General features: G+C 37.4%; 1 protein-coding gene across 1 annotated transcript in view; it reads right to left on the bottom strand.

Annotated features, from left to right (window-relative positions):
- Nucleotides 1-23,759, bottom strand: part of SPON1 (spondin 1) — a 187,873-nt gene that overhangs the window by 138,130 nt on the left and 25,984 nt on the right. Inside the window, exon 3 of the mRNA XM_002196305.7 lies at nt 14,236-14,369. Coding sequence (XP_002196341.1) covers nt 14,236-14,369 — 134 coding nt within the window. The remainder of the gene's footprint in view (nt 1-14,235; nt 14,370-23,759) is intronic.

Raw genomic sequence — 23,759 nt, 5'->3', positions numbered from 1 at the left:
CCTTTTTAATATTTATAAAGTATGAAGTAAAAGAATTTGAAGATAAAACAAAAAATAACAGAGCTGTCATTCTCCTACTATTTTTTAAAAAGTTGACAACTAATAATATATTGAAATTATGTTTACATTAGTAAGTTATTTGCTTGCACAGAAAATTTTTTTTTGTCCAAAGCAATATCCTAACAAAGCCCGCCCATTCATCAAATACTGATTAGTGGATAGTCAATAGCAGGAATCTAGACTGGAATAAAGTATTAGATGTTTTCAAATCTGAAAAAAAAAAAAATCTTAACTTCATTTGAATTGACAGGTAGCTGAAGGTGAATACCACAATTAATGGAACTAATTAACACCCACTGAAACAAAGATAATTTAATATTAAAACGCTTAATACTGCTTCTTAAAAGAGACCTTACTGTTATGAATGTATTTCCCTGAGGAAGTTTTTGATGCAATGTCTTCAGTACTCGAGGCTGAGTGAAGCTGGAGCCATCAGAAGAGACTTGTCAGTTCTTTAGGGCAGCTGGGATCTCACCTGTCAAGAATTAATACCTGAAACAACTGAATCTGCTCTACCTGGGCTGTTCTGAGCTCTCTCTGACAGCTGGGACTGCACAGCCTACTGAGCATTCAGCCACATAATGCCAGGAGATGCTGGCTGCCCGTGCTGAAAGACAGGAGTGCAGGGAAATGAAGAAAATAGAGGAGCAATAACAGAGTTGTTCTTGGCAACTCTTCCATTTCCCTCGTTCTGAAGGGGCACTATACTGGGAAGAAGGCAAATTCAAATTGTATTTAAGAAATAGCTGAAAGACCACCCTGCTCATGAAACACATAATTATGAAAGACGGATCAAATTAATCCATGAAATTCTTCTACACTATTAGGGTTGTTTTCAGCAAGCTTCTCCATTGTTTAACTCCTGCTCCTGGCTAAGAACAGTGTTAGAGCAGTGCCTCAAGCTCACACAAATCTTCTCCTTGCCAAAAATCCTCGCAGCAGGCATTTCTGGCAAACATTGTTGCCAAACTTTGGTACACAGGTTTTTGGAGAACACCATGGAAGGGAACTTGTACATCAGGGTCTTCCCACTTCAGCCCTAAAAATGCCAAAATCATACAACCTTCTCATGTCTGATTAGCTGCCAACACCAGTGGCACTGATTGCACTTTGGCTGCAGCAGAGCAAGCGAATGATGGAGAAAGAAGAATTGCTAAACACATGAAAATCGGAAAAATATTCTCAAGGATAAGGAAACAGCAATATTGAAGGGTACAGAAACAGATTAGGAAATGAATCAAAGATTGTCCAAGACGTGAATAAGAAGGGTGAGAACCAAGCCCAGGTATATCTCCTTTCTGCAACAGTTGATTGTCTGACTGTGGGTGTGATTATATATAAATTATAAATATTAACCCCCCTAAATCACTCTGGGGGAATGAAACTCCTTAGAAGATTGTGATTCCTTTTCATGGTGATTTTATGCATTTTCTACACAACAACATGCAGCAGCAGGGGGAGGAAACAAACCCTACAGTCTCAAGAAGCTTTTTGCCTCAGTGGGGTTCCTGAAGTCTCGGTGATCCAGATAAAGGTCAGGATTTTATAGAGGAAGTGATTACAACTGTGCTTAGAGGAGCAGGGATTAAGCAAAAGATCCAGGGTCTGTATCTCCCCCAGTCACAGGGACAAGGAGAGCACATGAATAAGACTATTAAAGGAGCATTGTGAACAGTAGCAAGCAGTAATGACAGGGATTAGAATGATAAATCAGCCTTTATATTGAGAAGCAGGCATAGACTAGGTACTGGAATTCATCCCTACCACATTTTATTTGGAACAAAAATGCAGTTAATGAGATTCTTAACTTCATTAGAAACTCCAAGAGGGAGATGTTTTAATATGGATAATTGAGATACACCAAGTGTGATTAGAGATACAGGAGGAAATAGAGATTTCATTGTTCAGAATTTGTGGAGAAAAGCCAGAATTCTCCTTCAGGCACCTGTATGTGAGACAGGTGAATCCATTATGGGTTTGAGACTGACAACTAAGCAGTGCCATCTAAATATTTCCAAATGTTGGTCTAGGCTTTGAAACTGAAGCAACAAGGAAAACACATTTCCTGATCTTCTAGACAAAAATATAAGGTGATTTTGTTTATTATAGTGGGGAGTCATTTGTTCCCACCAAACATTCAAACTGAAAAAGAGACAGAAAAAAATTGCACGCTTTGAAAACTAAAACCATAAAATTTCCAGATATACTGATGTGGAGGATGTTTTGAAAACCCAGATGTGTCCCACAGTCTTGTGCTTCTGTTAGGGTGACACTCTAGTGACACCTGACTGACCTTCTCCTGAAATCAATTACCAACTTCACTTTCACTTAATCAGAAGGGAATTGCAGCCTGAATTTCTTATGAGGCATGAGTTGCCACTGGAAAACCAGAAAATTAAAGGACAGCACTTAAAACTTTATTCTCACCGAGCCAAGTTGCTTATTGAAAAAGACAATGCAGACAACACATATCCAACATATCCAAGAACCTGTCAAATTTGCCTCCTCTTCAGTTTAGCTTTATTCTACCTACTTGCCTGAACATATTTACATTTTGTGAGTATAATTGTGTGGCAGAAATACAGAAAACTATTAAAAAAAAAAAAAAAAAAAAAAAACAGAAATAATGATAACTGTTGTGTTTCTTTGCCATATTGAAGACAATGTTTTGGCCATAATTAATTCAGAGAAATTAGACAAATGCCTTTTGTTAATATTTTGCTGCCTACATTAAACCTGATGAGCAAGACAACTTCTTTATGAGCAATCATGAGATGGTGGTGCCTCAATACCTCTGCATGAGGATCATAATTTTTATATGAGCTTCTTGTATCATCATACATTTACTTCAGCCACCATTGCCAGGCAGTTGCATTGTAAGAGGGCGCAAATTTATTTCTCTCTGTCTAAAACTAGTATATATTCCATTTTCAGAGAAATCTATGGCAAGAAACCATATGACAGGTAATCTGTAAAACTTAAATGAGTTGGTCCATATTAAGGTTATCATGGGGCTCCACACCCAGCAGTGAGAGAGCATCATTATCCCTCTAACGAGCAGAGCTCAGTCCCTGCCTAGACACAGGCCTGCAACCCAGCCCTTTCTGCAGCAAATGAAACCCAGAAACCATTTAAAAAAAAATCAAATGTGCTTTCTGGTGCATTGCAAGACTTCAAACTACATTCTGCTGGAGCAGTGAACTGATGGAGCAACAAATCCATTTCTTCAGGAAAGCAGGGAAAACAGCAGGCTGCTGCTGTTCAGATAGCAAAGATACTTAATGCATGTCTAATGATGTAGAAAAGATGGAAAAAGTGGGCACCTAATTACAGCAAGGAAAAGAAAGGAATGGCCCACCCAATTATTGGTTGGATTTAGTGTTTCAGTCCTTTCACAATAGCCCTAAAATTATCAACCCAGGTAACGAGAAAGACAAAAACAATCAATTCCACAGCCAATTCATACAAAGAACAATTCCTTTTCTGCGTGGTTTTTCTGCCTTTCTGAATTTCTAAAGAACTGCAATAATACAAACAGCTGCTCCTTTAAGGAAACAAATCAGAATTGATCTTGTGGTGCTTCACATGAAGCAAAGAATAAAGATAAATACAGCGTTCAGGTTCTGAGACCCTGATATTACACAGCATTCCCAGGGACTCTGCAGCTAACAAATGTAAACTCACATGAGACTGGAAAGACTGTTCACCCCAAGGAAGGATGGACAAAATCCAGCACCCTGATAATTCATGCATTTGCCTTTCATAATATCATAGAGCTGTGCTTGAAATTGTAGCTGCAAAATGGCTCTAGATTTCTGCAGGCATGCAGACACCTCCCCAAATTCTTACCTCAGCCTGCTAGAAAATTTTTCTAATGAAAATTTCATCCCATGCATGCAGCGTGGTTTCTTACATTTGACTTCAAGATTATCTACATCCCCTCACAGAATACAATCTTGAAATACTAATTGTATTATGAAGAAGCAAGTGACCATTTCTGCCACCTTTATGACTAACTTAGACTTTGTGATGTCTAGAAATTACCAGTGGTTGTAGATTGAGAACATTCACCACTCATCTACATTCTTTTATCTGGGTCAACAGACATTTTAAATAATGGAGGATCTTGCCAAAATGTTATAACAGCAGGTTTTGTTAAAGCCTCAATCACTAGGTGCAGACTGGATAAAATCATTTGTTACTAAAACTAAAAATTACACTACTTATCTTTTTAATTACCTCCTTTCAGCATTGCTGTACTCAATTTGCCCTTCACATTCACTGATGTGCAATGAGAACACCACCACACTACAGTAAGCAAAACATTTTTGGACCGACTGAAGTGCTGGTTTCAATACAGAGACCAGAATCTCTTTATCTGTGACCTGCAGAAACAGTATGACATTTTGATTCATGAATAAAATACATATCTTAAAAATGTATCACATTACATTAAAATAAAGCCTTCAGTTCCTGGCACAAGACAAATCAATTCCTTAACATGAATTATCATGCATATCTTCAGGCAGTTATTTAAAAAAAACTATTTCAAATGTTTAGTAAAGACAATGCTTCTGATGTCATCAGTAGCGGCTCTCTGTATGTTTTGAAAGGAAATCAAATTATGACTATTATTATTATTTCTATTCCTTTTCTCTCTTTGTTTCCCCTCACAAAATGACAATGGCCTTGAAGTCAAATTAAACATCTGTTTGCAAAATAAACCAGAGTGCTACTGACAGCTGCTGCCAAATGCCAAATGTCCTACAGCTGTCGGGCTCCTAAATTAACAATGATTTTCATTACAAACAGCAGACAACAAGCAAATTACAGAGCTGATTTTTTTTTCCTCCATCCTACTATTTCAAATTTATGAAAATGCAGACTCTCCTAGGGAATCAACCAGAAAGAAATCACAGCTTACTCTTTTATTTCCTCACTTGCAGGGAGCAAAAAGTCAGAGAAAATCAGATTTCAGTGTAAGATACTTCACAGAACGTCCCTCCTGACATGTCTTAAATCCTTTTTTTGCATTTTCCTCTAGGACATGTAAATAGAATTAATAATTACTTGAGGATTCACCTTTCTCTGATGCAAATTCTGTCAATAGAAAAAGTGTTGGAAAAACATTTTCTTGATTTTTCCTACATCTATTTGAATTTGTTAATGCACAGGTGCAGGGGAAGCTTGATCATAATACCCACTTCTATCACCCAGTAATGTCAGCAGGAAAGGCTTGGGTGGTTCACTAAAGTCCCTTCTAACATCACTGACGTGACTTTTATGGCTTCCTTATTTATCTTCAAGTCTGAGATCAGAAAGTAGGAACATTAGAAAGCCTGCACCTCATTTTCCACCTCACATGACTTTTTGAAGTGTAAAATCTGAACACACAAGTGTCCTTAGGACAGTGTTGAGAATCTGGAAGGACCAAGGAACTCAGTGGGGATGACGGTTAGGAAATAAAAATGGAAATTTTTAATGTCCGGTGTAGTTTTGTAAAATGCCAAATTAGGATACAGGTGAATTCTGACTGGTGCTGTGTTTGTGTCCACTGTTAATTATTGAAATATTTCCCCACAAAGTCTGGAGAAAACACAATGATGATCAAAAATGTAACTGATATCAGTGTCTTGTGATGAGGCGTGTTAAACTTTTCCAATGCCTGAATTCCTACCCCACTGCACATCAAAGTACAATCTTTTTCCTTTTTACAAAACAGCTTGTTTTACAAAAAGACATTTGTAAAAAACCAAAATCTACATGGACCAATGTAAGTAACTGCACATGCCTTCAAGTTTACCATAAATTGTGCCATGACACTTTTTTTTTTTTTTTAATATGAAATTGTTGTAATCATTTTCAAGGTAGAGTATAAAAAAGTTTTAAAATACTATCTCTCATAATAAAGCCATAACTACATTCCTCCTGCTACTAGAAGAAGACCACCACCCTTCTTCTTACTCTGTTTTTCTCATTGTTTTTCTGTTGTTTTGCTCTCCTCAAGGAATAAACCCATCCTTGAGTAACAAAACCATTAAGGTGTTTTGCAACACTACATCTTTACAAACAAAATACCATATGAAAGAACCCAACTAAATTTTATAGGATTACTTTAATTATTGCACCGTAAAATAGATTATGTAGAAGAACACAAAATTATAAGCAAATCCATTTTTAACATTTTCCAAATTCATATGCACCCACTGTGAAGTTAAACGAACAATATTAAACCAGTGAGAAAATTAAAGTGAAATGGCTTTAGACTTTAAATGTAGATGTGTCAGTAGATCCAGGGGGCTACTGCCATATATATTTAGATAAAATATGAGTTTTTACACCTAATAGTAGAGCTGATATAAATATAGAAGCTATATAAAAATGCAGGTTTCTCTTTCTTCCTAACACAAGTAAACTCTCTGTATGTGTTTTATCTATGAAATAAAATGCAGGGTTCTAAGTTAATTTCATTTAAAAGTTTAAACTTTTTTCCTTTTCATTTAAAGAATAATAAAATTGCTGGATGAAGAAAATATTTCATTTATTTTTAAAGAACCAGGGCAGTAATACAAGCTTTTCTAAAGAGTCACTGGCCACTAGCTACTCTTGAGAATACAGAAACGAATTTAAAAATTAGTTGAGCAGTACATAATAACCCAACATGGAAGGACAGCAATGGAACCAAATCTATTCATTCCCAATGCATGAGCCTGGCCATTTAAAGCTGGGCACATTTCTGATATATCTCCTAAAAGTAAAGAATGAGGAAAAATGGAGGCACACCAAAAAGGTCTCATATGGAAAATGGCACATTTTTTATCTAGCAGTCATTGCATTTGTTCTCTGGCCTGTTAAGATGCACAGAGATATCTTAGTTTGCTATCTTCATTGTGCAGAAATATTTAAAATATCTTTATACAATATTTTATTTAAGCTGTGAAATATTAAGCTATACTGCTACTATTTCTATCAAAAATGAAGTTCAGAAGGTGCTGTTATGTGGTAGTTAACTGGAAGATAAACATTTTGATTTTTTAAAAAAATAGTAGTACAGAAATTTAAAAAATTTCTCTGCATGCAGAAGGCTCATTGATTCTACTAGGAAAAAGAATAAAATTATTTATAACATGAAAACTTGTATCTTCTATTGTTCCATGAACAGAGCTCTTTCTAGGCAAGGAGGGCAGGTTGGTTTCTCTTTTTCCTTGGCTGTTGTATTAACTCATAATGGCAAGCTGTCAGTAAGTGCGTTACAACTCTGCTCAATTGCTCCACTGTTGGTACTCTAATAAACAGGTAAAACTGTTGACATGAAGTGTCTGCACAACCTGACAGGATGAATGGAAAAGACAGAATAACAAATTTAATACCTGATTCAAACAAGCAGGGTTCCTGTGTTGCTGGTTTTTACATTTGGAAAATTGAGAGGCACAATTTTATAGTGAATTTCGCACAGCTCGTCAGCTGTGTGCCAGTTGTACTCTTCTGCTTCAAAAAAGGGATCCCAACAAATCAAGAAAAAAACTATGTATTTGTGTAAGTAGGCCCTAGCAAAGAGAAAGAAATGTTTTAGTGATGAAAACATCAGAGAATCTACTTAGAGGACTATGGGGGTTTTTGAAGGAGTTTTGAATGAGTTAGATGATGTTTTTAGATGATGGGTTCAGAAGGTCACAACACCCCTAGTTACAAGACATTTTAAGGATTTATTGACTAATAAAACACTACCAACAAGGATATTTATGGTTTTGACCCAATCCTTCAATATTTTGTCTTCTAGACCCATGCTACAGTGCAAGCTTTCTTAGCCAATTGTGTTATGGCACACAAACCTACAGTGCTGCATTCTAAACTCCTTGTTTACCTTTGTAACTACTTTTATTTCTATATCTTTCCTAAACTTTCCTTTACTTAGCTTAACGTGTCTCTGCTTTAAACTATAAATCCACATTCTTGCTACTAGCACCTCAGTTTGGGAGCCTTTTCCAAGATCTCAAATCAAATTGTGGGTTTAATTCTAAGCTTTGACTTCCAAGCCCAAAGTTCTGAGAGTTCCTTGAGTTCCTTGCACTTTGGATTCCAACCGAGAACTTCATCACCTTGGTCAAGTAACATGAATAAATTCAAACCATCCCCAATTTCTCTTCCCTGTGCCAGCTCATGGATACTGATGAGGGGTTTAGGACAAGCATGAAGAGTTGCAAAAAAATTTTTCAGCTGTACACATATGTACACACACACACACACATATGCCTACATATATATGTATATATTCTTTATTGTTTTTTAAATTCAACTCTGTGGTCATCTATCAGACATTTTTATATGACTGATAACAGTTTCAGAAACACTGCAGCTTCCACCCATGTAAAGCAGTCTGGCAACTGGAACTTCTTTCTGTTAGAGGCAAATTTATGCAATATTTCATGGATTTTGTGGGAATCATCATAACAACACTTTTAGTAAGAAAGATTAATTCTGAAATACACTTATATTTTTAGCACCTCAGTTTAGCCTTCCTCTTAAACACTTCTCTTAAAACAGGGTTAATGATTTGATCACATATTAATTTACACACCACAAAGCTGTTCTTGTGAATTTTGGGCCTTGTTATCCAAGTGCCTCATACTCTGTTTCTGGCCCAGGGATCTCATCCTGAGTTTTGAGTGTAGAGAAGAGATTTGGCTGCACACCAAGACAGTTTCAGGATGCAGATGCAGTTATGAACTCCTGAGGTTTTATGACATTTGGTTCTTTTTTTAGTCTCCCCTCCAACACATTTCAGCACAGTGTTTACTCGGAGTGACAGGCCAAGTGACCTGAATGAATAGAATGCTTGAAGTTACAAGAAAACAAAAGGTAAATGTTCAAAACCTGGAGTTCATTCACCCTTGGTGCTTTGAAGCTTGAGAGGAAGAGAATGGCCAGAACCCACAAGGAGGCTGGAAATTGAGTGTTATATCCAAGGCCCAGACACACGGACTGGAACTGAATTTGTCCTCATGGATATGACAGCTTTCCTCCAGCAGCACAACTATCTAAAAGATTTTGCTTGATACACACTAAATATGCCATAGTTTTTATTTAGAAGGCTGCAATTTTTTAAAATTCCTCTGCTCTCTCATTACATGCAAACAAGAGCCAGTGTAATTAAAATCATGACAATAATTACATATTCAGGAAAACAAGAAGCTCCACACTTTTCCTCAAGAACTATAAAACATTTCCCTAGAGATGGCTCAGAACACATTTCCAGAAACCAACAGCAGAGACACTACGATGAACCCAGTGCATTTCTGCAAGTGCTAATGGTAATAAACAGTATTTACAGAGAGCAGCTTTTAATTTGTTGGTTGTTTAAGCATGATATGTATAGCAGAAATAAATAACTTGTCTGCAGGAACTTTTGCTGCATTTACCATCCAAGTCACATGAGTTGTCTGAGAGCCCAATTAGTTCAAGAGCCAATTGCAAACTGTGGTTTCTTCCCTAAATGGTAAATTGAATATAACTTATCTGCATGTGGCCATCATTTACTGCATTTAACTATTAATCTCAGCCTCAGTAGCAAATGCAAAAGGAGGAAAAGATAATTACCATCTCACAGTACTTGACTCTTCATGAGATCTACACCAGCTGACAGATTTACTCAGTTTGGATATGAACAAGGTCCTCCCTACCATAAAATTTTAATGTGTGACAAGCTAAAAACTTGACCAAATTTTCTTCACTCTTGTGTTCTGTCACAGAATTCTAAAGGACTTGCAGAAAACTGTTTGTTCTGTATTTCCCACCAATTACCTGGTTTGACCTTTACCCACCTGCTCAGTACCACACACAGCTGAGACTGTCTTGAGGAAAACAATGAACCAGCTGAATCTAGGGCTCAAACCAACCTAAAAGAGGTGATTTTCCATCACTGCTAAGAAGCTTTCAAAAAATATTTATTATCCTTTTTTTTTTTGGTCAATGGGACAAATCACTATTTGAAATCCATACTTTATACTTCCCTTGTTTAACAAGATAATTTTCCATTACTTGGAAGCTTTTTTACAGAATTAAGCACAGCCTCTGAATATTATGTGTCAGATTGAAAAAATATGCATGAATACTATTCTACTTTTTATTAAAAGTAGAATATGCTAAACCAAGCATGAAAATTTATATGAAAAAAAAGGTGTTTCTTAAAACAGTTTTCACTCACTTCAAGAAAATATTAAAACAGACTGACCAAGACAAGGTTCAAAATCCTCTACTTTCTCTACTTCTACTTCTTGTGATGATACAGACACCACCAGGCTCTAACCCTCCTCTATTGTTTATGTAATTATTTTCTGTATTTCTGCGCATTGCAAAAATAAACTTTCTCAAGAAAGTTTTAACAGTAGGTTTTCAGAAATCCTAGACGGCAAATGCATTCTGAAGAGCTCAGAAACCTGGTAAGTGAAGTTTAAAACAGAAACTTTTCTCAGAAGATGAAGGAATGACCTGGCCCTGCCATCTTGACGTGTGACACGTTGGTGTGCAATCAATCACAAGAAACAAAGGAAAGAAAATAGGGAGAGAAAGAGGTTGCACTGTAAACATGGAAAGTTGCACCGTGAACATGGAAACAAGTAGATTGTGTATAGCATGACAACTTGGAAGGTCCAAATAGACAAAAAGGAAAGAGAGCTTAAAGCTTGAGGGTCTCCCAACAGTGCGTAAAATAAAAGTCTTTTCTCTTCAGTGAGACTCAAGCACAGACCTAAGTGGATGGATAAATGGAGCCTCAGCCATTTTTTTTGCCTCCCAGAAGCACATTTAGTGCTGGCAGTTTCAGCAGAGTCCAGAAGGATTCAAACCTTTAGGGTATTTCAATGTCATCTCTTGTTGGCAATGAAGAAAATACATTAATCATTCTCAACTAAACAATTACAGTACAACATCATATGTCAATCCATTTTCGTCTTTTTTCTCCTCACAATTCTAAGTCTTTACTCAGAGAGAGATGTTTTAGAAAGCAAGGTAGTGACAATAAGTCAAATTCAAATAGGTTTTTCCCCTAAACTTTGAATTTTGAAGTCACCCAGAAATTTAGCATTACACACAGGTGTGCACGTGTCAAATGAGTTAGGATCCCTTACTGAACCCTAGAGCTACAGATTCCATTTGTCTGTGTCATTTTGTGCTTGTCACAGCCACGCTGACCACATGCACCATGCCTAGAAAGTGCTGGGAAGGTGCCACCCAAATCTGAGCAAGTCTTTCTACTGAGGCTACCAGACTCCACAAACTGCAGAAAAACAGATGTTCCAAAACCTCACTACTAGTTCAGGAAAAGCTTCCTGGAAGACTCTCTACTTACTTATACTGCTACAAAAAATAATTTGCATTATTTGTCACTTAAACTGTAATAAGTTTTTATGGATCAGTTACTTTTAACTTGTGACTACGTTTAACTTTTCAATATATTGAAGTCAGCAGATCAGGGCATAGGGAAAAAGTAAATCCCCATGATCCAGAGCAGGCTCCAAAATGCTGCCATTCTGTTTTGGAAATTCTAAAACAAAGTTAGCATAGTGTGCAAGGATTGAAACAGATATGTGTTGACAATTTAAAAAATATTTTCACTTCCATCACTTATAGAAGATAAAAAAATACAGAGGGTTTGTTTCCCATAGAGTTCAAGGTTTCAGAATTTTTCCATTATGAGTTTGGACTTAACTCTTAAAAATAATATCTGCTTTTAGATTTTTTTCTTTTATCATCTAGAATAATTATGAAATAATTAGTTCTACTGCTGATGTTCCAATAATTATTTCCAAATACTTTCCAAAATTTCCATTCTATTCTAAGGGAGCGGACCATAAAGAAGGTTTGTGAAGAAGGCTGACTACAAACTCTAACTCAGATGCCACCAAATCTTTACATGCAAAAGAGAAAATGTAAATGTTGTTAATGCCAGGAGTGATTGCTATGCATGGGCCTGTGGAGGGCTGCACTGCAGCACAAACAAATTTCACATTATGAGGTTAATTTCTGCCATCAGCATCTCTTAGAAATGGTCATTCTTTCTTTAAACAGTCCTGGGCATGGAGCTGTTCCTTATCTTCTGAGGTCAACAAAGCATTCATTGGGAGGAAGCTCCTATTTCTCATTTCATTTCTCCTGAGAGGTATTTAACAACTTCCTTCCACTTTTCAGCAGCACACACACACCAAAGACACCCACAGCACTCTGGAAAGAGGTGGTCATAAAAACCAAAATTTTTCCTTTTCCTGGAACCTGCATTTCCAAGCTGCTGTTTTGCTTTCCCAAATGGGCTATGGGAGCTAATCTAACTCTTCATTAGCACTTCGGTGTTTTGCTGGCACTACTGATGCACATCCAGCAGCCTGAGAAGGTTGTAATCAACTGGCTCCCTCTGCACACTCTTTGAGGCAGTGGCAATTTCATATTTTCATGTGCAGAACATCAGAACTGCAGTTCTGACTGTTACATTTTGTACCCCTCTTGACTTTTCTGCAAGAATTCAAGTACTTCACAGAAAAACCTCAATGTTGAACATCCAGCATGGCCTGACTAGCAGAGAGGAGAGAGAAGAAACACTTATCAAGACCCTGCAGTTGGTGGTACTTTACTGCATTCCTTCTCTGACAAGACCTGAACTGACTTCAGCCACAGTTGTTTTAAGTTTCAGTGAGAAAAATACAGATCTTAATTTTTTTTTTTGTGATGGCAATTCTACTTAGGACAGTCATGAAAAAAAAATTAAATCCATCAATTTTTGTTGTTGAATATCATTACTGGATTAAAGTTTAAATCTTGTCTCCTTAAAAAGCCATATAAAGCATTATCACCTTATTATGAATTTATTTAAATAGCAAGTGCCTCAAGCAATATTGGTTATACAGCTAAGAGGGGGTCAGTCCTTGGGGGAAGACCAAAGAGCTTTACTGATAAAAAGCTCAGCAACATTCAAGGAATCTTCTGGATTGCCAAAAGAACACTCAAAAAATTCCCTCTATAAACGAAACTTATTTCCAAGTTTTATTACAGCCTAATGTACACTTGTTTGTACCAAGTTTAAGAAAAGACTTTAGTACACACTAAACCAGGGAATTCTTAAAATTATCATGCTGAAACTAAGAAGCAGCACGTAAAAGCACCCTGCCAAAGATTAGAGTCTGTTCTGCAGCCAGATCTGAGACTGGACAACCCTCAGAGAGGTGGAAGAGGACAGTGTCTGTCTGGTGCCCATCAGAAGGAGGAGAAGTGAAGCACAGGGTGAAAGGAAGGCATCCACAGACCATTTTTGCTGGTGGCAATTTCACAGCCTGCCCAGAAATCAATTGCAAGTCTAATAAAACATTTTCCTGAATTGGTCTGAACTATCTTCAGCACAACCTTGGTCATAGCATTTCCTTAAAAGCCTAAAAGTCACTATCCCCAGCACTGAAAAGCCTCTTTGAAATACTTTGGTCTGCTGCAGGGCACATCTTAGCAATTTTTCAGGCTTCTCCCAGACATGGATTCAAAGCAAGCAAAGAAATCCCAGTTGTCCATGAATATTTCACCAATCTGTCCAATTAAATACAGCTAAGAAAGTCTTAAGAGACAGGACAGCATTTCTCTGGCACTTCTTAGTTCTACAGACCAATGAGTGACCCTAAATCAAAGTGAAGATACATAGAGTTATCTTTATCTACTGCTTGAAAAGTATGATTTCACATGAGAGTGTGTAATAATAGTAAAATATCAGTAAGTGATCACTAGGTCTAAAATGGAAGCATTCATCTCTAAACAAATAGATCTGTTTTTTCTGATAAAGATCCGCCAGACAATGGTGACTTTGCAGAATGTTCCTATTATCCATCTCAACTAAGAGCATGTGTTTTACCCACCAGAGGAATGCAATTTTGACCTTAAAAATTAAGAATTTTTAGATTTTTATTTTTTAATGTGAAACTAAAGGCTTACAAGCTCAATTAAGTTTGCTGACTCAATGGTTACTGAAGGCTTGGGGTTCCTTTTGAATATTGAGGCTTTAAATTGCTAACGTTTCACTCTGCAAGTAGAACTAGACTTGGTCAAACGTGTCCAAGGAGAAAAAAGAATTAAGAACTCCACTGGTTCCAATAAATATTCAACTTATTAACTGAATTTTACTTTAATATGCCTTAAAATACTCACTTCAGGATGACACAGCCTGTCCCAGTGGGAGGAGCTGTCCAAAACACCTGGATGCGTGTCCTCCTTCTGGGTGTGCTCTCAGTCACAGCAACGGGACAATTGCTCATGAACTGGGTTTCTTCTTCATCTATGATCTAGGGAAACATAAAGAGAGGAAAGGAAAAAGATAAGGACGTGCTTGGCCAACCCCTTTCATCTGTGTTTTGTCAGTTCGTGTTTTCTTTGAGTGGAATATTTATAATTCTCTCTGCTCAGCTCAGCATTACTTCAGTGAATTTATGTAGAACATGCAGACTGAATAGAAGACCAAAAGCTCACAAAATAAAGACAGAAGAACAAGTCAGTTCTGGGTAAAGAGAATTCAGACCTTTTGAAGCATCTCTGGAAATAACCTTTTTTTTGTGGATCTTGATTACTGGAGGTTCCTGTAAATATTATTGAACTGAAAATAATAAAATATTCATCATTTCAGATGATTGAGATTCCATTATTTAGTCCAAACTGCAGCTAATTTTGCTTTTTTGATTGATTGATGGTTAACAGAATAGTTTAAATTACACAAGTCAAAAGCCAGAGAGGTAGATTTGGAACTGGTGTTCCAAGGTTTTTCCTCAAAAGTGTCATGTCAAAATAGTGTTTTGTGGATTGTACATTAAGCGTTCTGTTCATTAGATCTCAAAGAAATTTCGTCAGAGACTGTTACGTTTTATCTGGAAACAAGCAATGCTCTGATATTGCAAAATTTCTCTTCAAAATGCCCACGGGTCCTGTTTCATTTGATAAAACCACAATTCCCACAACACTGGGTCAACATTAAAACAAAACCAAAACCAAAAAACTGTATTTATTAAATTTTTTTCAATTTATAGCAAGATTCAGCTTTGAAGGGGCTTTTTCAGAACCCTGGTTCTAACAACACACACACATACACTTTTACCAATTAAAAAAGAATCCAATCTTCTGGCAGTAAACATAAGATGAAATAAGTGTTTTGACACAAAAAATACTCCTTTGCAGTCTAAAAAAAGAGAGTCAATGTCTTTAATTGGGCCAGATCTGCTTTAGTGAGTGGGCATCCTCGCTATCTCACCCAGGGATAACGGCAGCATTCCCAAACATTTTTAGCCAAGCCAACAAACATTTCTGTATTTCCAGGGCAGAATGAAGTGATGCTGGCCCAGAGGAGTGCTGAGAAACTCTCTTTAGCTGGTCAATAGGGCAGTGGCTAATGAGTTTTAAATTTAAAGCCATTAATATGCCTCGAGTTTTGTAACGCTTTGTAGGATCTGTGTAAGCAAACACAATGTGCACATTTGCTGGGTTTTAATTAACAGGAAGCAGTGGGAAGTGTGGGATCCAGTGGAGGCTTAAGCTGACTGCAGAGTTTCTACTTCTGCTGGATACAATTAATGTGTGTAAGTTGAGTACCAAGAAATCCCTGATCAACAATTCCGTTTCAGCCACCAACTGTACTTATTCCATCTGCCTCATTCCTACATCAGTGAAATAAAGAAATAAAACTGCCTACTCATCTCTCAGAAAGGTTGTCTCAATTATTCCAGGACCTTATCAATTGACCTTTTATCCCTATCTCACAGCAATTCATTCGCAATCAAAACCCAATTTTGGTGGCAGCTCTGAGAGAAGAATGAGTGATTTTACACCTTCTCATGCACAATAAAACACCATTGCACATTATACAAAAGCATGATAATTCCCATTGAAAAGGCTCTTAGGAGGTCATCAGAATATTTTTTAAAAGGATGGCTTTTCTAAAAAATGGAAATATTACAAATTGCTGTACAAATTACATTGGCTCCCTTGCCAGATGCAAAGTCTTGGATAAAAACTTCAAGAATATGTTAAATCCAGGTCAAGATTATGTAATTACATGTAAGTGTGAATAGGATTGATCAGATAGAGGCTATTCCACAATGACCAATGAAACTTGTTCTCAACCTAGTTGAGCTCTTGCCTGGCACACACTCCACCAACAAAAATTTCTTGAGAAGCCCAACTGAAATGAATTGGTGCTCTCCAAGAATAAAATCACTATTTTTAATTAAAGATCATTCGTCATTTCAGTTAAAGGTCATTCATCCATCCAGCAATCATCACTGTAGACCTACCTATGTGCATTTGCATATTAAGTAAATTCTTATTCCAGTTGAATCCATCCTGCTTTTTCCCCAACACTGAATGGAATCACAAGGAACTTCAAAAATCAAATCCAACAACCAAAGGAAGGAGTTCTGAGTAGTTATTGCAAGCCAAATTTATGACTTTCCTGCGAAAGCAGAAGCTGAAATATGTGTTTGGATTTGAGATAGCCATTACATTGAAGCACATCCTTGTTCCAGTGGCAGCAAATGAACACAGAAATGGTTTTTTGCACTTTTATTGCGTATTTAATCCCTGCAAATTAGCAAGCAAAGAGTTTTCTCAAGTATTTCTACAATAAATTAATTGGAAAGTTCTGTTTGCATTTTAGAACGTGGTGCTGGAAGAACAGGAAGTGGCTGAGCCCCAAGGCTACATCACAATTTCCTGCATCACTAACCATCAAAGCAGAAGGCTTATGCAATGAGTGTCTACTGGAAAACACTGAGCATAAAATCATAAGGTCCTCCGAAAAGCATTCCTTTGAAGAAAAATTGGACAGAAGCTTTCCCAGTAAAGGCTCCTAATGTTGACAGAATACAGTACAGGACTCTTAAATTAGTTGGAAAGGCTCAAATGCCACTTGATTTGAGATGATTAAAGAAATTTTGCGATATATAATAAAACCAAGAATTTTCCAAATTCTATAATTTCAGATAAAATATTTTAAATCTATTTGTTAAAAAGATGGGGGCAGTTCTTTCTGTATCCATGGAGGTTCAATTATTTATAAAAAGTTTCTTAGGAGTGATAAGAAGGGAATCCTGATTTATACTCCAGGATTACAAATGAGATGATATTTCAGGGTGGTGGATGATATTACTACACTCCCACGTAGGAGAAAAGCAATACTATCCTGTCCAACTTTGGGGGAAAAAAGAGACATGTAATACAATCCTGATTTTTTTTCTGGAATCAAGTCAGACCACATAGGCGTGAAGGAAAGATTTGGCAGGGAAAAGGCACACAGATTAAAACATAGCATTTGCAAAATTATAGCTTCTAAACCCCAGGTTATCTGCAATGGGAAGCCTTACATTTTCAAGAATGGGCCAGCAAATTACCCACATGTTGGACAAAAATCCTAAAACCAAAAAATAAACACTTGGCCAAAGAATCTGAACCCTCAGAGTGAGGGATCTCTGTGACTTATCCTTTTGAATCCACAAATTCAATGATGTTAGATTTTAATATTCTAGTTAGGTTTGGGTGTGGGTTTTTTTTTTTGTTTTTTTTTTTTTTTTGGTTTGATTTGGGTTATTTTTGGGTTTTTGTTTGTTTTGGTGTTTTGATGGGTTCTTTGTTGTTGTTGGGGTATTTTCTTTGTTTGTTTTGGTTTGGGTCTTTTTGGGGTTTTTTTTCCCATTATGATTGTGGTATTACTGGACCAATTTATTCCTTCAGGAAAACTAGCACAAATCCTGCACAGGATTTTTTGAGCTAACTGGGATTCAAATGAGTGTCACAACAAGTAGAAATTGGCTGAACTTGGGTAAATCTACAAACATGAAAGTGAGGATATTACAAGGGAAAATTTACCAGCTCCGGGCATTCTTTACTTATTCCAAAAACTGATGAGGTTGGGATCAAGTTTTGGGTGTTCCTGAAAAGCAGGACTGGAAGGAGAAATTGGTTTTCTCAGAATTGGAACATTTCATGCTGACTGACAAAGCTTGATGTTTCTGGTTTCTGTAAACTATTAGTCAAATAAACCAGGCAGTTCTACACTATCCTTAAATTCATATCAGTATTGGAAAAAAATGTTTAAAAATGTCAAAATACCATATATCACAAAGAAAGGGATTAGTACTGAGCACAAAAGGAGATGAAGTTACATAAATCCTCTACTGGCTTGTGTCCACTCCCTCAGTTGGAACCACTGGCGAGGACCTGCAGCACCATTCCTTGTTCTGTGGACACATCATCACTTTCCACTTGCTGAAACAGCTGCATTCTAGTGGAACAATAGAATTACAGGAAAAAAAGAAAAAAAGAACACAGCTAAAAAGTCACAAGATAAGCATTTTTGTGGGCAGATTTCTTCTTTGGAAGAGCTAATATGAATGTTGCAAAACTGTCTTATCCTTGAGGAAACTTTCCAGTTATAAAAAGAACATTGGGTCTATGTAACAGCAATAATATTTGGCCTTTAGGGACTAATCTAGAACAGAGCTTATTATAGGGAACGTAAAATTAATGATGTACAAAGTCAGTTTAAAAACCCTACCTCGAAGATATGCTTCTGATAACCACATTCTCTGACTAAAGGACACAGCACTTCTCTCAGAGGCTGTGCTCAGAATCAGAAGAGTCAGAATTGGGATGTTTTATGCAGTGTCAGTGACCAGTCTTGGTGCAGACCATGGTTCAAGGCTGTACAGGACCCCTGAGCACTGCTGGGCTCTCTGGCCATCCTTAGCAGTGCACCACAAGGCTGAGGCTGCCTGATAAGGATTAGAGCTAGGATTTGACAAGGGTTAGGGTCTGATAAGGATTAGGGTTACTCTGAAGCAGTGAGAAAAGTGCATATGTTTTGAAGACAGGTATTGCTAAAACACATTTGTAGATTGCCACTATGTTCTGATAAGTTTTAGCATAAACTTTACATGGATCTCGCACAAAGTTGCATTTAGAAATCAAATTTCATTCTGTAATCATTACCTGAGGAAAAAAAAAATTGCTATCAAGAATCTCCTGTGTTTTGCTCTTCAGTCCAAACAAACCTGAGCTCTTTTGTTCCTGCAGGGCAGGAGGGTCTGCAGGGCTGCTGCAGGGTCTTTTTCAAGGTGTAACTCAAACAAAATGAGAAATAAAGCAGTTCAGTATGACAGAAGCCTGAAATTCAGTATTACACAACACCAGCTTTCACACCAAACAGCTTCTCCTGCCCAAGCCTGGCTATGGGAAGCTTAACAAAATAGCTATTTCTTCTTTCCTTAATGTGTATCAAAAGAGTAAAGAGATGATGTGTATTGCCAGAAACAGGTGACAGTAGCTTGACAGTATTTAGTAAATGTAAAGTGCCATACTGTATATTTTTCTTGCTTCAGAACCGCTGAGTTAACTTAAAGTTCTAAAGTGCTGAATTATAAAGCTTGCACTGAAGACTTATGCTTGTAAAACCAAATTAGCCAATTAAGTTGATGCTGTCAGTAAAACTCAAGAGATGAGTGAGCACAGACTGTTGTGAGTTGAGGCAGTTTTCATCTAAGCAGTCACTAAGAGGGGACTGAAGGTCCAAAGTTTCATCTTTGTTCCCCATGAAGTTTCCTTCTTGACTACAACTATAATATCTCTATGAAAACAGTTTGGTAAATTGACTTTATCAGACTGTATTACTGGGGAGGGGGGGTTGGCAGATAGTCCAGCTTTTCCCAGATAACATTATTTTTATCATCTCTAACAGAGAAACTATACCAGGCACAGAAAGCTGTCATTATTCTCATAGCTATAAACCACACTGGGTTCTATCAGTGATTTTCTTTAAGTAGTTATTTTGACTAAGAGGAATTCTTTCCTTTCATATTAAAAAGCAATTTGCAAGCACTAATTTCCAGCAGGGGAAGGACAACATCCTTACAAATTCTACCCTTCAAATACTCCAGCTCCTTCACACATCCAGCGCTCTCCAACAACGCTCACCAGAACCTGGGAATTATTTTGAGCGCTGAACTTGCTTTTCACACCTTGGCACACAAAGACCCAAAATTTACCCCAGCTGGCTCTTGCCAAAAAGAGTACCTTGGCACTAGCATCAGAGCACACAAATTACTCACAGCACCAGGGGCACCAGCACCAGGAAATTGTGCAAAGGAACTCCCTGTGATGTTTTGTATAAAAGCAACGAGTCACTCTGTGCCTTGAATGACAAAAGGCTTAACTGCATTCCCACTGTTTGGTGTCCAGTCTACACAGCAGATTCAGAGTATTTCAAATTATGCCTATGGATTCAGGGAAGGACTGAAAATTTTATTTCAGAGAAACAGGACTTTTGGCCCACTTAGATGTATAATTTAATCAAGTTAAATCTAGAATAAATTTACTGAGGTCAGACTCTGTGCTGACCAATTCAAACACATCAATTTGTGGGATACAGGTGTTTTTCATTATATTCAGGCAGTAGCTAAAGAAATGAATTTGCTTTTCTATGAAATGAAAGGGGTTTTTATGGTCGAAGTGTAGTTTAAAAGCATGAAATAGCAGATGAAAACAGAGTAAATTTTATGACTGTAAAATGAAAATGAAGACATTTTACTTCCAAAACTCTGTTCCAAGGATTAGGAGGCAGAGCTGTCCCACTGCAGCCTTAAAACAGATTCATAAGCAGCAAGGATGGTGTGGACACCAATGAAGGCTGGGCTGTGATGACCCTTAGCAGCACCCTGGGAACAGAGTCAGCATTAGTCAGAGCAGTCCTCTGGCCAACCCAAAATAGCAGCTACAGAGAATTAAATCCAATATTGGAAAAAAAAATGGAGCACAGACACTTAGGGCTCTCACTAGCTCTCATGGATTTCTTATTTCTGTCTTCCATGTAATGGAGAGATCAGAGTGCCAACAGTTCTTCCAAGGTGACAAAACTAACACACTCATTTCAGATGAGAATATAACCACAATAAACCTCAACAAAGATCCACGCAGGGTTCTCTGTGTGGAATACTTCCACAGAGACATTATTTATGCTCAGTGTTCAGTTGTCAAACTATTTCAGAGTGAACATTATTTATATGGCAAAAAAAATAGCCACTACTCCAATCTGGTAAAAAATAGCTTTGATAGATGATGTCTCAAGCGCTTTAGCCTGGGAGAGAAACATTGCTTGCTGAAGGCGATGCTGTATACAAATCAACAATTTTTGCATAAAAATCACTTGAAAGAAGTAAAAGTTTAAGGATTTTGTATATTTCTTGCTCAGTCAGTGCAGTTAGGATGTTTTATTCAAGTCTATAATACACACATTTTTCTGGAAAGAGAGAAAACTGCTGTTAATTCCTAAATGTATTTCCCACCACTATATCCAGATATATGTAACGCAATTAGCTACCTCACATTAAAGAGCACCTTCTAATCTGATTTTCTAGACAGATGAAAAAAGCTTTGGGAAGTTGTTTAAAGAACAAAATGCTTTTGCAGCCTCATAAAAGAAAGTGATATAAAGCAAAGCAAAACCCCTGACTGGAAGTGAGACGTGACTTGGATTGCTGAGCAACCCTTCCCAAACCACTTCAGTGCAGTCTGTGAAGCAGGGATACAGACACTGAGCTCCTTTTTTCAAACCAACATATTAAATGCTCTGTGATAACTTACTTATTATCCTTAACAGCTTGTCACACCTCCAATTGCCCCCAGGCTTCATAAACAGGAGTTATTTGGGAAGAGATTAAATCTGAGATTCCAGACCTTCAGCCTCTTCTGTGATGTGCCAATTGCTCAAATTAAATGGAAAAGTAGCTTAGAGAGTCAACTAGAATTTAAGCCAGGGAAATCCATGGAAGACATAAAGTTGGAGTGGCCCCCTGTGTACCAAGCCTTTGTCTCACTTTTGTAGAAAGAACAGCCAAATTCTATCAAAGATCTCCCAGCTCGGTGCATTGATGCTCACGGAACCCAGGAAACAGAACAAAAACAAATCTGGCAGATCTGCAGTTTGAGGACTACATCTTCTACACTAGAGCACTTTTTCAGTGCTTCCAGCGATTGTGGATTGTGGCATGGTTAATTTAAAAGGAAATGTAATTAGTGCTAAAAAAAAAAAAAAAAATAAAAAAAAATAAGGACCTCAGTTTGTGAAAAATTTATTTATATTTTCATTTGGCTGCACAGTGGGATCAGAAGATCAGAAGACAAAACTTATTTAGTTATTTCTCTTATTAACCCTTCAAAAAGCTGAGACATTCTATTAGAATGTGCTCTGGGACCAGCATTGAAGACTCTGCTTGGGAGATGGAAGGTGTAGATTCACAAATCCATTCTGAATTAGGCAGTTCACTGTCAGTGACAGGTTTTACACAATGAGTAGCCTTCAGCTCTTTTCTGAGCTGTTCTACCTCACAGAGCTCCTGAACCAAGGGGAAACACTGGCTTGGCAGTCAGGTAATGAAAAGCACTGGTGTGTCTTCAACTCTCTGCTCTGTTTATTTTGATGAGTCTCCCCCCCAGGTTACAGAGCCAGCCTGATCCCTGCTGGTCTAGTGAAGTGTTTTACTCATTTTACAAAGCAGAGGCATGCAACAGGAAGAGGCTGAGTGAAATCTGTCCTGAAGGAGACAGGTGATGTGTGGAGAAACACCTTTAGGGTACAAACCTCTGTGGTGCAGTCTGTGTTCTAATGGCTCAGGCACCTGAACCTTCTCTTCCTCATCCAGGTATAAATTCTTTTCCAATTTTGGATGTCTACTTCAACCTGGAAATTATATCTGGATGAGAAGTATTCCCACCCTCAAAAAATTGTGAAAATCTATATAATCTCTTAAAAAGGTAAAAATATTGGTGTTTCTTTCTGGGGAGACAAGAGACCAAAATGTTCCCCCAAAATATTAAGAATTCCTTCTAGCATTGGCTTGCTAGTCCAGGACTGCAACTGCATCAGTTCTAAGAGTGCTAACACAGAACTTTTTAAAATGTTCAATCAAAAAACAACACAACAGCTTTTTGCATTTATTTCTGACCCCCACAAATGCCCTTGTTTGAAAGGGGACAAAACAGGCTCTGAGCTTCCTCCCCAGACCTGGCCTTCTGCGCTGCCTTGAACCAGGGCACATGCATTTAATCCACCCTAGCAATGCATAAAGCATATTTCAAACACAATTTCCAAATCCATGTGGGTGACAAATTCATTCAGATTCTTCCAGTCTCAGCACAAACCAAAGATTTATAAATCAACTTCCAGGTCTTATGCTAAGCATACAATTTAAGGCTATTAAAAAGTTTGATGCAGAGTGCTCAGTATCTGGCACAACTGAATCCAGGATAAAGAAGAATTATGTTTATGGACATGTGTGTGGAAAGCTGAAGGACTCCCTAATTGCTATGAGTAAAACTCAGCATTTTAATCTTTGCTAAATGCAAATCAAACTCTTGTCAGCACATTCTTAATTCATCAAAACAATGTGAAAATTTTCATACCAGTACCAGGATTTTACTCGATTTCGGCAGTGACTATTGATATCTGCCTGAGCCCATGTTTCCTTCCTGTCAATGCACAGAATTTTTTGCACAAAAATGCCATTTATGAATGTTTGAAAGAACGTGCCTCCATCGTGACTAATAGATATTTCATTAGTAAGGACCTCCAGTCACCATTCAAGTCCAGTCAATAACATATTTTAAATTCAGCTGTCCAGAACTTCTGTTCACCCTGAAAA

The sequence above is a fragment of the Taeniopygia guttata genome, chromosome 5, assembly GCF_048771995.1.
Source record: "Taeniopygia guttata chromosome 5, bTaeGut7.mat, whole genome shotgun sequence".
Taxonomy (NCBI): Eukaryota; Metazoa; Chordata; class Aves; order Passeriformes; family Estrildidae; genus Taeniopygia; species Taeniopygia guttata.
The sequence above is the reverse complement of the archived record's forward strand: the minus strand, read 5'-3'. Positions and strand labels throughout refer to the sequence as shown.